The sequence below is a fragment of the Oryctolagus cuniculus genome, chromosome 1 (genome assembly GCF_051225735.1).
Source record: "Oryctolagus cuniculus isolate XC-2025 breed Fujian yellow rabbit chromosome 1, ASM5122573v1, whole genome shotgun sequence".
Lineage (NCBI taxonomy): Eukaryota > Metazoa > Chordata > Mammalia > Lagomorpha > Leporidae > Oryctolagus > Oryctolagus cuniculus.
In genome coordinates, this window is record NC_142867.1 from 196132352 (window position 1) to 196148337 (window position 15986).

At 42.7% G+C, this 15986-nt stretch overlaps 1 protein-coding gene across 1 annotated transcript; it reads right to left on the minus strand.

The window, feature by feature from the left end:
- Positions 1-310: 310 nt before the first annotated feature.
- On the minus strand, positions 311-13259 carry NDUFB6 (NADH:ubiquinone oxidoreductase subunit B6). The gene is made up of 4 exons (XM_002708038.6): positions 12994-13259; positions 10190-10282; positions 4758-4802; positions 311-488 (listed from the first exon to the last, which is right to left on the minus strand). The coding sequence occupies exons 1-4, from the start codon at positions 13171-13173 to the stop codon at positions 420-422; spliced, it is 387 nt and encodes a 128-aa protein (XP_002708084.1). The 5' UTR covers positions 13174-13259; the 3' UTR covers positions 311-419.
- Positions 13260-15986: the final 2727 nt, after the last annotated feature.

Sequence of the window (15986 nt, forward strand, 5' to 3'; positions counted from 1 at the left end):
CACTCTGATTTCTAAAACACTGCCTTAAACATTTCTCAGAAAGCCCTCTTTCAAAACAGGTGTTCGGAATTTCTGTTCTATTTGCTTGTTGCAATATCTCACTCTGTTGTATACTCACACCAAATTAGGTAAGTACTCTGTTTAAGCAAAAGAATTGTGACTAAAAACTTTCTACAGCTTGTTTTCCAAGTCAAGAAGGGCCAACATCAGTAGGTGGGTCATTCATGTCATCTGTGTAGCAATGTGGTGGTATTTCTGTTAAATTACCTAGAGTCTTAAATTGTACAGTTGAGAAGAAATAGGACACTTCTCTGAAAGTCAGCTTTATTGAAGTTACTAGTCCAGAAAATGTATTCAGTAAATCTGGTGATGGAAGAACAAACTTGGGCTCATACACCTTTGAAATTTTTATTTAATCTTCAGTGGTGTTCATCAGGAAATTCTTTCATTGGTGGAATTACTTCTCCAGTCTCCAGAATTATATCACCCTAAGGAAAAAAAAAAAAAAAGCAGCATTTAGTAGACAAATCTGAAATCTGCAGCACTGGAAGTTCCATTCTGCTCTATGTCCAACATTGAATGGAAGAGCCAATTGATCTCTGGCATTCACTTTGAAAGTCTAAAGATGAGTAATCAGTATCCAAAACCTTCTGGTACAAGGGAAAAAATATGGGAAATTTCACTCAAAATATACAGAAAAAACATGAAAGTTATGTCCTCCAAGTGATAAAGGGATAATCTTTATTTTGCATGGCTCCAAGAAATAGAAGCCATAAAAAGAAGCTGAAAAGAAGCATGTTGTGTTCAACTCTTAAGAAGGCAGTCTATTCCTAGCAACTGAATACATAAATGGGTCACAAGTTTTCCATTTGAGTTAATAATGCAAACAGAACACAAACTTTGGGTAACTGGTCCTGGTGTCTTTCTCAAACCCACATAACAATGTGTGGTTGAAAGGGCATGTGCTTTAAATCAAGTAGTGAAACTTCTTGTAACCTCAACAGACACACTGTATACAACTGTATTTTTTTTAAACATTTACTTTTGAAAGTTACAGAGAGAGACATTCTATCCACTGGTTCACTCCCCATATGGCCACAAAGGCCAGTGCTGGGCCAGGCCAAAGCCAGGAGCTTCATCCTGGTCACCCATGTATAGCTTGGGCCTGTGGAAAGTTTTCCACTGCTTTCTCAAGCCATTTGGAACTGGAGCAGCCAGTACCCGAACAGGTGCCCATAATGGATGGTGGTGTCGCAGGCAGCAGCTTTACCCACTATGCCACATTGCCAGCCCCAGCTGTATGCAATTTTAGAAAAATTACTTAACTTCTGCTTTAGCCATGTGTTTAATATAACAAACTCTCTTGGGGCCAGTGTTGTGGCACAGCGGGTTAAGCCGCCATTTGCAATGCCGGTATCCCACATGGGCAAGAGCTAGAGTCTTGGCTGCTCCACTTCTGATCCATCTCCCTGCTAATGCATCTGGGAAAGCAATGGAAGATGGCTCAGCTCCTTGGGTCCCTGCACCCACTTGAGAGACCCAGAGGAAGCTTCTGGCTTCAGTTGTGGCCATATGGGGTGTGAGCCAGCAGGAAGATCTCTCTCCCTCCCTGTAGCCCTTTCAAATAAAAAATAAAGTCTTAAATATATTTGTCTTTTTCAGATGGCCTCCACATAGCTGCCACAGAGTTGAGAGAGGCAGACACATGATGACAAATAAATCAATAACTAGGTATAGAAAGAGAATTTTCTTTCTGCATGTGAGACTGACTAGAAGCAAACACATTAGATGTCTACCAGGTATTTTCCCATGCTTGCCAAATGTTAAGGAAAATGGGTGGTAAAAGAAATCAAACATACAGACTACAAAAGCTTGTGGTATCTGAAATTAAGACAACCTCTGCCATTCAACCTTTGAGCAAAATGCTTATCTTGCAGGCTGCACAAATGCTGAGGAAGTGTGCTTCCCAATACCCATTTAGATGTGGCCTAGGTCGATACTGAAAACCAGGAACCCTCTGGACAGAACCAGGGACCCGGAAGAACAATGAACAAAGGTGTTCCTTCCAGAAAACAAAATGAGTACCCATTCAAGTAGTTTTCCACAAACAAGGGATAGAAGTCTTTACAATGTCTGGCTACTTGGATTTCAGAATTCTTAAGAACAAATGATTGCTGTGCTATCCACACAGGGGGTAGGTATTGTGGCACAGCAGGTTAAGTTGCCCCTTGAGATGACCATACCCCATATTGAACTGCCTGGTTCTAGTCCCAGCACTTCCACTTCCACTCCAGGATCCTGCTAATACATGCTGGGAGGCAGCAGATGATGGCCCCTGCCACCTATGTGGGAGACCCAGACGGAGTTCCTGGCTCTTGGTTTCAGCCTGGCCCAGCCTGAGCTATTGCAGACATTTAGGGAATGAACAAGCAGATGGAAGATATCCTTCTCTTTTTCTCACTCTCCCTGTCCTCTTTTCTGTCACTCTACCTTTCAAGCAGAAGAATGTGTGTGGACAGGGGACATAGTTAACGTGTCTTCTTGGTTCATAGATTCTCAAATCAAGAGAAGTCACATCTGAATCTGACATACTACTGTGCATGATCTCAAGATCTCCTATTTGGAGTTGGTTGCATTGATGGAAAGGAAGTTAAGGAAGGGACTGAGTATGTGACATGCATAGGTAGAAGGAAGCAGAGAGCTTTGGGTGATCTGAAGGATGGGCTGTGGCAGACTCCATGCATAGAAGTTTATGGAAGAAAAGACAGCATATAGATATTTGGGACAGTGAGTTCTGGCTATTATCACTTGAGTAGAAGAGATAACAACCTACTTTTAAACTTAGTCCTTAAAAATACGCTCAGACAACTCTTTTCCCCTACGATGATCTTGGAAGCCTTAAAACCCAGAGGCACAGCTACAAGATTAATGATCACCTATTCACATTAGTCTGTGATGTCAAGAAGCTATAAACTTGTCTTGGTAAGCCAATGAGTAGAGTCAAGATTTTGTTACCACCTATTCTAAAACATATAAAAGTGAGCATTCTTCAGTTTCTCAAAAGGGAAGATTTCCAAAGGGGCCAATGACAGAGAAACAGGAAAGAAACATCCATAATGGGAAAAAGTACAGAAACAGAATTGCTACGTTATCACTGATGTGTTCTTCTGAAGAAAGCCCTCCTTTTCCTTTAAGGGGGAATAGCAAAATAGATGCTAAACAAATCTAAGTAGGAGACCAAATAAATATAAATTACTCAACTGATGATACTAGCAAGATAATTTCCTATGTTGAGACTCCCTGGGCCCTGACATCAATTACAGAGTTCCAACTGGATGGTTAGCCAATTTTGTGGTTTCATTATAATTCCATTATTGCAATAGATAATGGATGAATTTGACTACATCATTTATTTGAAGCAAGAATCAACAGTGAGGGGCCGGTGCTGTGGCGTGCCGTGGCAGGTAAAGCCGCCTCCTGCAGTGCTGGCATCCCACATGGGCACTGGTTTGAGTCTCGGCTTTTCCACTTCCACTCCAGTTCTCTGCAATGGCCTGGGGAGGCAGTGGAGGATAGCCCAAGTCCTTGGGCCCCTGCACCCATGAGGGAGACCCAGATGAAGCTCTTGGCTCCTTGCTTCAGATGGGCGCAGCTCCGGCCATTGTGGCCATCTGGTGGCTGAACCAGCAGATGGAAGACCTCTCTCTCTGCCTCTGCCTCTCTGTAACTCTTCCTTTCAAGTAAACAAAAACAAACAAACAAACAAACAAAATCAGGGGCCGGTGCTGTGGTGTAGTGGGTAAAGCTGCCGCCTGCAGTGCTGGGGGTGGTAAGAAGAATATTCTCAAGCTAGAACCAACAGGGTCCACTGAGGAATCACTCCATAAGCATCCTATATGGGTGCAGGCATCCTATATGGGTGCCAGTTCGAGTCCTAGCTGCTCCACTTCCAATACAGCTCTCTGCTATGGCCTAGGAAAGTAGTAGAAGATGGCCCAAGAGCTTGGGCTCCTGAACCCGTGTGGGAGACCCAGAAGAAGCTCCTGGCTCCTAGCTTCAGATCGGCACAGCTCCAGCCATTGCAGGCAATTGGGGAGTGAACCAACAGATGAAAGACCTCTCTCTCTCTTTCTCTCTCTGCCTCTCCTTCTTTCTCTATGTAACTCTTTCAAATAAAATAATTATTTAAAAAAATCAACACTGAATTTTGTTTTTTTTTTTAATTATAGAATTTAAGTTATAGTAGTTCATTATCTGTGACTAGACAAGAAATTAACATGTTTTACTATGCTAATAATGACCTCACAGCCAGCCAGTAAAAACAAAAACTATTATACAGTCTTTCAATACTGAAAGAACTAATTAACATTTAAAACGCACATGAACAGATTTTAAAATCACAGATGAGGAGCTTTAAAGTCAAACCTTGAAAAAGAGGGACAAAGCCATAGGAGTATGAGTTTGGAAATAACAATTCAGTTGCTGTCAGCATGCTCAGATTTGTGCCTTAAGTCTTTTCAACATGAAATGACACCAGTGAAAAACTTGGTACCTTGAACTCACACTTTAGACAAAGTCTTAACACAAGATTGAAAATAAATGTGTCCATTTCCCACTTTCAACTATAATTGCTACCTCACATTATTTCCTATTTAAAAAAATACAGCAAAAAGAGACACATTTTAGTCTAATGATCTCTTACAGGGAAGAAAAGAGAAAAATAATGAACAAAAAAACTATGAAGTCTTTAGACTTACTGGGAATACTCTGGGCTTCCTTTGAACGATGGCATATGGTTTTGTCTGCAAGAAAAGTAACTGTGTTAATTATGGTGTTATAGTTTCTTCTGAAAATAAATCACATCCCAGATTTTAATTTAAGCACCAAACATTCACAGAACTTGAGACTCTACATCCAATTATTTACTCAACATTCTACGTGGCTATCAAATAGACATCTCACACTCAATCAGATCCAACATAACTTCCCCTGCCCAAACTGGTCCTCTCCATGGCCCTTTAACTCCCCTGCTTATGGAGTGATTCCTCAGTAGACCCTGTTGGTTCTAGCTTGAGAATATTCTTCTTACCACCCCCAGTATCACCACCCTTCTCCAAGACTCTGACCAATTTTTTTCATCTAGACTCCTGCAATGGCACCTGCTGGCCTTGCTGCTTCCACTCTGTGCCCTCCTACAATCCAGTCTCCACAGTACATGCAGGGTAGAGTATCACTCCTGTGCCCTAAGTTTCGTTCTTATTAAAAAGACAAGGTCCTTGTGCACTTCATGAGCACACTTCATGATCTAGCCCACATCCAGTTTTTGACCTCCTAGGACACTTTCCCTTATTGTATTGTAGCCCAGAAGCCCCTTTAACTACCAGTCTGATCAGTCAAGCTTGCTTGTGCCTCAGGGCCTTTGTACTTTGCTATTTTGCTACCTGCAACACTCTTCTCCTAGATAGCTGCTTGGCCCATATCCTCATTGATAAATGTTTCTTTTAAAATATCATTTATTCAGAGAGGCCTAATTAAAATGGTAGCCTCCATAATTAGTTTATTACCCTGAAAATTCTTCTATACACTTGATCCTATAATTTATATTCTTCTTTATATAGCTATATTCTTCTTTATTTATTATCAGTCTCGGCGGGGGGGGGGGGGTGAACATCTGGTACAACAGTTAAGACACAGGGCCGGCGTTGTAGTGCAGTGAGTTAACACCCTGGCCTGAAGCGCCAGCATCCCATATGGGCACTGGTTCTAGTCCTGGCTGTTCCACTTCCAATCTAGCTCTCTGCTATGGCCTGGGAGAGCAGAAGATGGCCCAAGTCCTTGGGCTCCTGCACCCATGTGGGAGACTAGAAGCCCCTGGCTCCTGGCTTCAGATTGGTCCAGCTCCAGCCGTTGTGACCACTTAGGGAGTGAACCAGCACATGAAAGACCTCTCTCTTCCTCTCTCTCTAACTCTGCCTCTCAAATAAATAAATAAATCTTAAAAAAAAAAAACACCTTTTTGAATAAACAAACTTATAAATATAATGTGACACTGAACTGTCTTCAGAGAGATGCAGAATTCAATTAGACAGCAAAGGAGCTGGCTGAAGCAAACTGGCTGCATCTTATTGAAGATGCAAGCCTCAGGGGCCGGCACCGTGGCTCACTCGGCTAATCCTCTGCCTGCGGCACTGGCACCCCAGGTTCTAGTTCTGGTTGGGGTGTTGGGTACTAGTCTCGGTTGCTCCTCTTCCAGCCCAGCTCTCTACTATGGCCCGGGAGGGCAGAGGAGGATGGCCCAAGTGCTTAGGCCCTGCACCTGCATGGGAGACCAGGAGGAAGCTCCTGGCTCCTGGTTTCAGATCGGCACAGTGCTGGCCGTAGCGGCCATTTGGGGAGTGAACCAACAGAAGGAAGACCTTTCTCTCTGTCTCTCTCTCACTGTCTAACTCTGCATGTCAAAAAAAAAAAAAAAAAAAAAAAGAGGACAATGAAGGCCTCCAATTACCCAAACAACAGATTAAGGCAAGTGAGTGGCCTTGGAACTCTACCAACACAAACGTTTAACTAAAATGTCCATCTCTGGTCCAGGAAAAATCCCCTGTGCCAGTTCCTCAGATAAGCAATCATACTAATGTCTAGTGTCTGAATTGCCAACCCAGCAAGTACTTTTCCTAGAAGATAAACAAAAACACAAAATGTCTTAATTTTAATTATTTTATTTATTTGAGAGGCATAGACCAAAGAGACCTTGCAACTGTTTGGATGCCCAAGTGCTGCAACAGCCATAAATGAGCCAGACTGAAGCCAGGAGCCAGGAACTCAATCCAGATCTCCCAACTAGCCGAGCCATCACCCACTGCCTCTACACAGTGTGCATTAGCAGGAAGTTGGGATGGGGAGTTCAGCCAGGACTCAAACCCTGGCATTTGGTTATGGGATGTGAGCCTCCTAAATGGCATCTTAACCACTATGCCAAATGCTTGTCCCAAGATGAGTCTTTTGAATCCTAGAAAAATTTAGTTAATTACAGATATAAAAAAGTGAACTATACCCATAGTACAAACTCACTAATGAGTTCTGAAAACACTGGGACAATCTGTATATTCTGGTGACTATATAGTGCTGGTGACATAAAATAGTCTGATTATGAGAGGTCATAACACATTAGGTTTAGGATCCTAGTTAAGATGCACAGTTGATTTAGATTTGTAATTTTTAAGCTGAAAGTAATTTTGCTTTTAAATTTATAACTAATAAAGTGAGTATTAATTCATATTCCAGATAATTATGACCAGTTCTTGCTCCACATCAAAACCACTCTTGGATGTTACAAAAAACTTTCACTGACAGAAAATAATATTTTTTTCATCTGGGGTTTTATATCCTGAAACAGGGGGGAAAAACAGACAAGAGTATAATGATATAAAGGGGCCTACGGACTTGCAGGTAAACGTAAAAAGTTTTTTGAAGTCCATTAACAATAGAAATATAAACTAATCCCTGAACTCCACTATTGATAATGTTAGATTTTTTTTTTTAACTTAGGTGGTATCTGCCAGATTTCTCTATTACAAAGTTACTTTTTCTCTCTAAGTACTTTGAAGACAGCTCTTTTAAGATTAATTTGGCATCCTTTGATGTTTCTTGGCTTAATTTATTATACCTATGATGGTTCTCAAATAGTGACTTCAAATTCTATCATTCTGTGTCCAGTCATTATTTAGTAATTTGATCTACAAAATTTTTTTTCCTATACCCACTTATTAACTCATTTATTTATTTATATCAGTATGCACTCATGTGTTTTCATCTTTTTATTCAGCTGACTCCCATCTCTTACTATCATTATGTACTTTGATGTTCAAACTGTCTGTCCCAGTAGGAATGCTTCCAAACCTCTCGGTATCCTTTTGATAGGTCCCCATCATTCTTTCAGCACTTCTTTAATTTCTGGCACAACAAAATACTCCAGCGTCATCTTGTACTTTCCCCGTCCCAGCCCTGGAATCAGACATTTTTCCAAAGAGCTCTACATCTTTTTAGTGGAGAAATGTATTTAGAAAACAAGATCTGGGGGCTGGCATTGTGGCACAGTGGGTTAAACCGCTGCCTGTGACGCCAGCATCCCATGTGAGCACCTGTTTGAGTCCCATCTGCTCCATTTTTCATCCAGCTCTCTGATGATGTGCCTGGAAAAGTAGCAGGTGAAGGACCAAGTACTTGGGCCCCTGCCACCCACATGAGAGACACATGACCCAGCCCTGGCCATTGCAGCCATTTGGGGAGTGAACCAGAAAATAGAAGATATCTCTCTCTCTCCCTCTTTCGATCACTCTGGCTTTCACATAAATAAATAAATCTTAGAAAAATAGGTGTGCTAATACTAAAGGGCAGCATGCTCCCAGACCCTCTCAGTGGACACAGCCAGAAAATATATATACACACAAACACTTAGACCTGTATTTATTTCTGAATCTATCAATACATATTAAAACCATATGAATTTACACCAATACTTTCAATTACATTCTAGCACCTCAAGGTCTTTTCCCTTTTCTTATACGTAACTCCCTTTTCTAACAGGGAAAATCCTGAATCCCATTATCACGACCACATGTACTTATCTGATCAGCTTCCCTAAATATAAACAATCTCTGATCACAACAGCCACACCTCAAGACGAATATTCTCTTCACCTCACTACGGTTCTGACACCTTCCTGTGGCCTGCCACCTCCATCACTGGCCACACCACTTTCCTCCCAATGTCCTCTTCTCTCTGCTCAGGTTCTGCTGTCCTATTCCAGGACATTCACTACCACAGCTGCTCCCCAGATAGGTGTGCGCACTTTCCATGCTCGTGCAGCCCAGATGGCAGAATGCCCTCTCCACTGTGTGTCCCAGCACTCCACGCTGGCAGTATCATTGCTTCCCCTTTGCATGCCCTCCTCCCTCTGTCTGAAATCCAACACTCCACACCAGACTGTGCTATCCCTTGTTTTAAAAAGATGGCATCTGGCTCTGTTCCATCAGCAAACACAAGATCTTTCAGTGAAAAAGTTAAAAGCTTTTGGGCACCCTGGATTCTAAATAAAGTAGTAAAAAAATCAGATAACATGAAGGAAAGAGAAATGGGATGGTGACAAAGATAACCATTATTGGGGCCGGCGCTGTGGCGCAGTGGGTTAATTCCCTGGCCTAAAGCGCTGGCATCCCATGTGGGTGCCGGTTCGAGTGCCAGCTGCTCCACTTCCAATCCAGCTCTCTGCTGTAGCCTGGGAAAGCAGTAGAAGATGGCCCACGTCCTTGGGTCCCTGCACCCGCGTGGGAGACCTGGAAGAAGCTCCTGTCTCCTGGCTTCAGATCAGCACAGCTCCAGCCGTTGCGGCCAATTGGGGAGTGAACCAGCAGATGGAAGACCTCTCTCTCTCTCTGCCTCTTCTCTCTGCGTAACTCTGACTTTCAAATAAATAAATAAATCTTTAAAAAAAAAAAGATAACTATTATCTATTTTAAATTTCACCTTGGGCAGAAAAGAAGGGCAGAAATTGTTCTCTTCCCTAGATAATACTAGTAGTATTTGATGGGCTATACCTTGATCATTTAAACACTTTTTCTATAAGGAAATGCATTTCAAGTTGTAAACTAGTACAAAGATTAGTTTTTTGAAAACTCATACTTTGAGGCTGGTGCTGTGGCATAGTAGGCTAAGTCTCTGCCTGTGGCACTGCCAGTTCGTGTCCCTGCTGCTCCTCTTATGATCCAGCTCTCAGCTTATAGCCTGGAAAAGCAGTAGAATATGGCCCAACTCCTTAGGACCCTGCACCTGTGTGGGAGACCCAGAAGAAGCTCCTGGCTCCTGGCTTTGAATCGGCGCAGCTCTGGCCATTGCAGCCATCTGGGGAGTGAACCAGCAGATGGAAGAGTTTTCTCTTTGTCTCTCCCTCTCTCTGTCTTAACTCTACCTCTCAAATAAATAAATAAAAACTTAAAAAAAAAAGAAACTCTTATCTAATTACCTAAGTTTTATTAAGCCTTTTACTTAAAAGTATTCAGAATACTTCAAAATTAGTTTATAAGTGGCAGATTATTTCCACTAAGTAAAGCAGAATAAGACATATCTACATAGGAAATGCTTTTAAGAAAATTAAAGGGAGATTCTAAAAAGCACATACTTAAAATATACTTACATTCACATGATATTTGAAATAATAATGAATAATCCAGGCAGGTATAAGTACATGAGTGAAAGCAAAGATGCTGTGCCGGTATACCTTATAGATCTGTGGGAAAAAATACATAAACAAAATAAGCAGATATCCAATTTTGTTTTGTTTGTAGTGCAAAATAAATTCAGCAATGAAATACCGATGTCATGATTAACAAATCTCTACGTGGCACATATTTCTTTATAGTCTATCGCTAACTTTGCCGACTTGAATATTTTTACTAAATGTGGGGCCTGCAACAGGATACCCCAAAAGTTCGGAGCAAATGAGGTTTAAGACAAGTAGCACTTTTAAGACTGTAAGAAGGCATTCATATATATATATTTAAAAGACTTCTAACATGCTTATTATGTTTGTTAATAATAAAACATGGCATAAATAAAAGAACAATTTTTATTGGATTTAACCAGAGTGATCAAACCTCATCTCTCTACAAATTTCAGATATCTATAATCAACACTACTCATATCTTTCTAGGTGTTAGACAACTTTGAGCACACTGATAGTAGAAAGAGTATGTTTTACATATCAAGTTAGAAGTTTTCCAAGCTCACTCTTAGATGCCTTCCAATGCACTACTTGAAAAGAGAAAGACAACATAAAACTGGAAATGGAAATCTGGGAGCAGGCATCTGACCGGTGATTAAGACACGGGTTTAGTCCGGTGCCTCGGCTCAATAGGCTAATCCTTCGCCTTGTGGCGCCAGCATACAGGGTTCTAGTCCCGGTCGGGGCGCCGGATTCTGTCCCGGTTGCCCCTCTTCCAGGCCAGCTCTCTGCTGTGGCCCAGGAGTACAGTGGAGGATGGCCCAAGTGCTTGGCCCTGCACCCGCATGGGAGACCAGGATAAGCACCTGGCTCTTGGCTTCGGATCAGTGCGGTGCACCGGCTACAGCACGCCAGCCGCGGCGGCCATTGGAGGGTGAACCAACGGCAAAAGGAAGACCTCTCTCTCTCACTGTCCACTCTGCCTGTCAACAACAAACAAACAAAAAAAAGACACCGGTTTAAGACGTGGGTCTTAGATTCCCTGCATTCAATTCCTGGTTCCTAACCCCAGCTTCCCGCTAATGCAGACCCTGGGAGGCAGTGGTGATGGTTCAAGTAAGTGCATTCCCACCACACATGTGGGAGACCTGGTTCAAGTTCCCAGTTCCCAGCCCAGCTCTGTCCTGGGTGTTGTGGTCATTTGGGGAATGAACCAACAGATGGGAGTTGTCTCTCTCTGCCTCTTAAAATAAAAGAAAAAAAGAAACATTTTCATGGTAGCCAATTTGACTAGAAACCCACCTGCCCTTTCAAGCAAAGCACAATTTACAATCTAAGCAGAATTTAACGTATATGATTACATAAGAAAAAAAGTAAAGATCAATTTCAACAAATGATTATTTACTTCTTGAAATCACTATCTGGTGGATAGGATATCAAGTGTCAACCAGTGACCTCTAAAATCACCAAGCAGGGGCCGGGCACTGAGGTGTAACAGGTAAAGCTGCTGCCTGCGATGGCAGAATCCCATGTGGGCACAGGTTCCAGCCTCGGCTGCTCCACTTCTGATCTGGCTCCCTGCTGGTGTGCCCGCAAGAGCAACAGAGAATGGCCCAAGTGCTAGGGCCCCTGCACCCACGTGGGAGATCCAGAGGAAGCTCCTGGCTTCACACTGGTCCAGCTCCACCCATTACAGCCATTTGGAGAGTGAAGCAGCAGATGGAAGATTGATCTCTACCCCCTCTCTAAATCTGCCTTTCAAATAAATAAAGCCTTTTAAAAAATAAGCAAACTATCAGAGATACAAAAGGAGAGAGGAAGCATGAATTAAACAGCTGAATTTTATCACCATAAATATGTGGTTCCACTTTCTCAGAAAAACTTGTACTAATGCTGTTTCACTAGACTTCAAGTCCTAACGCTGTGGCCATTGGTAAATCACTTCATTTCTGTAGAAGCCAGGTACCTTGCATGGAAAACGAGGTCTAGGCACAGTTTCTACCCTATGGAGATAAAGAAGGAAGTAACATATGCAAAACCCTCAGCAGAGTGCAGGCACAATGCCAACACCCAATGTCACCGGTGTAATGGAGGAGGAGGTAACGGAAAGCAATTCTGAGGGGTAGCACGCATCGCTCGTAACTGATAGGATCTAATTAACAGACTTCATGAAAATACACACCAGTCCCTGAATGGGTGATTTTCTACCTAGCAAATTCCAGGAACACACAATTCTGAAGTGAAACAGTGTGTGAAAAGCACAGACAGTGGCTCAGAAAGGCAGGTTTTGAGTCCGACTCACTAGGCATACCAACCGTATGGTGTCTTATGGCGACCACATGAGTTTGCCCCTACCAGCTAGGGGCTCGCTGTGCCCTCGGTACTTGGGTGCAGAGCTAGCGCGTCTCCGTAATCTCAACTTGAAACGTCACACGTGTGCTCTCGAATACTAACATCACTGAGTTGTAACTCCAGCGAATCCTTGGCTGTTCCTCTGAGGGATTTCTACAGCGCAAAACCGAAGGCTCGCTTCCTCGGCCCCATGCTTGACAGCAAAAGGACCTGAGTGCCCCACAACCAAACACCGGTCCCAGCCCAAGCCTCTGCGGACACGACCGCGTCCTCGCTAAACCTGGTTCTCCTTCGCCGAACTGGGGATTCAGGGTACAGTACGATGTCAGCCCGTCCTCGGTGTGGCTGCCTCCGGGGAACCTCCCGTGGCCGGCCGGCGTCGCGATGGGGGGAAGGCACGGGGACGGGGGAGGCCCGGCACTCACCACGTTCCTCCAAGGGGCCTCGTTCTGCAAAAACTTGTTCCAGAAGCTCTCCAAGGGCCACGTCCTCTGCGGGGGCAGCACAGGCTCCCGAGCGCTCAGCTCCTGGTCCTTCAGCCATCGCCTTCTCAGCTCTCGCAGCTGCTGCAGCCGCAGCTTCTCATCCGGCGTGTACCCCGACATGCCGCCGCTGGTGACACGGCGCACCCCCAAACCAGGTTCTTGTCACTGATGCGCGGTCGCCTTCCGCAGAGCGACCTTGCGAGGACGCCTGGGAGCGGCGCGCGGTTATGACGTCACACCAAGGTCCCGCCTTTGCGCTGACAGCCGTGTCTGGGCATGCGCAAACGGTTCGCTGCGTTTTAAGGGGTCCAGACTCCAAGGGTGTGTTTGGGATGGGGCGGGGGTCACCGGAGGGGAGGTCCTGATAAGGAAGAACTGGTGTACTGGGAGCTGGAAGAGTGAGCAAGTCTGGTTCATTGAGTGTAATGTCCAGGTGAAAAATTCTTTGTTTCCCGCTCCCACCTTTGAGTTCCCCTTCCCGGGACCTACAGTCTGACAATCAACCCCCCGCCGTGTTACTTGCCGGTAGTGACCTTGGGCCACTGTTCCTTCATGTGTGCAGATTAATATCTGGCAGGCTCACAGGGGTACATTGATGGAGACCCAGAAATCTCACGGTAAAGCTCTATTTCAAAGATAGGGTGGTGAAAATACGAGAGTGTGTATGGCTGTTCACTGCGGCAGCATTTACAATTCAAAACACTGGAAATTACCTCCCAGTTCCGAACAGAGCACCGGTTGAATAAATTGTGATACAACAAAGCGGTCGTAAAAATTATTAGGCACTCTATATGTAACTGCGGAGTGAACTCCACAGTATATTGTTCAGTGAAAGAAACTTCAGTGGAGAGAAGTGTATGTGGTAACTTTTAGCCCAGAAGGAAAGGGTGGTGGTCATACTGTGTAACATTTCCTAAAGTTTTAAAAGCAATGAAAGTGAAAACAATTTTTTTTCAGAAAGTACTACCTTGGGGGGGGGTGGATAGAATAGAGATTTATCTGAATATATTTCACAAATTTGTCTTTAGAACCAAGTAAATATTCTGTATCATTATAATACAAAAATTTACAAAAATCAGCCCCCAAAACTCAAAAGTAAAATAAAATTCATGCATCTAACTGATCTACTTGGTGGCATAATCTCAAAGACGACAAGTCAAAAAAAATAAAGAAACACCATCAGATTACAACTATACATCCATGGCAAGAGACTTAAAGGAGGAGAGCTGCAAAAAATACCTTAAACCGTTTTAAGTAACCCTATTGCTGTTAACAACCATGGCGGCAGTGGTGGTATTATCTGATGTCAAAACTAAATGTGTATGTAAGTATTAGAAAGAACCGGTAAGTTTGGTATGGGAGAAATTTGATACATATATAAATTGTGGGAACCGGCGCTGCGGCGTAATGGGTACGGGGCCACTTGTGATGCTGACATCCCATATTCGTGCTGCTTGTTTGTCCCGCCTGCTCCCTGCTAATAGCCTGGGAAAGTCGCAGCAGATGGCCCACGTGTTTAGGCCTCTGCCACCCACGTCGGAGACCCAGAGGAAGCTCCTCACTCCAGCCTGGCCAGTGTCAGCTGTTGCAGCCATCTGGGAAGTGAACCAGTGGGTAGATCTCTCTCTCTCTCTCTCTCTCTGCAACTCTTTCAAAATAAACAAATACATCTTTTAATTATATATATACACATATATGTGTGTACATATATATGCATGTGTGTGTATATATATATATAAATTGTATGACTTTAAGCAAAAGCTGTAATCCTGAATTTTGAGTAGGAAGAATCAGTATGAATACATGATGTACTTTATCTTTAAAAATATATATCATTTTGACTTAGTTCTCTGTGTTAATAATGTCCTAAAAAATGGCCAGCTCAGTAACCAAGAACGTCTATTGTTCCTCAATTGTGATTTCTAAAAATACCATTTTTCCATTAAAAGGAACCAGTCTCCTTGAAGAAGCAGTTCCTAAATGTTTTGCTCCAAAGATTCTTTAATCACTTAAAAATTGTTTGAGACTTCAAAGAGCTTTTATTTACTACTGATGTTTACTGTATTAGAAATTAAAACATTGTAAAACAATGTACATATTAGTAAAATTTAGCAAGAAGAATAGCGTTGTTTTACATTTTTGTAATTGTCTTTAATATCTGGCTTTAAAATGACAGCAGAATTCTTGTAACTGCTGTTGCATTCAATCATATATCACAGTCTAGCTTCTGGAAAATTCCATGTGCATCTGTGAGAGAGTGGAGAGTTAAAAGCAGAAAATGGCATCTTGGTATTATTGTGAATATAATTTTGTCCTCACCATCCCATAACAGGGTCACAGAGATTTCCAGGGGTCCACAGACCCCCGTTTTGGAAAAATGACTAATTCCACATTTGGGTTAGAAAATGTTAGAGAATCCTAAGACATCTTGTCATACCAGAAAGGGAAATTTTTAAAGACTAGTAGGATCATGTCCAAAGAATTTAAGAGCCAACCTAAATAGACTTGAATTGGTCAAAGACGGAAAACTTTGAACAGCAATAAGTATGATGACTTAAGTGGATTGAAAAGTATCAAATATGTTAACATACATGAATTTAAAATAATTTCCAAAACAAATTTCATTTGTTACTTTTGTATGCTGTTGAGAAGCCAACTCGCTATTTAAAATCTGGTGTGAAAAAGGAGTTATGAGGGAAATATCTTCAAACAGGTATTTAAGAAGGAAGGGCAGAATTAGAATATCACAATCTTGCAAGATGGTTCATTTAAATGAACCATTGCAGTGGTTGTCCAGCAATGAAGTGGACATCTCAGAAAAGCAAGTGCGCCTCCTGGTGGAAAGTTGCTGTAGTGCCTGTGGAGCAAAAAAAAAAAAAAAAAAAAAAAAAAAAATTGAACCTGAATCTGATCAAATCCTAGATCTAACTATT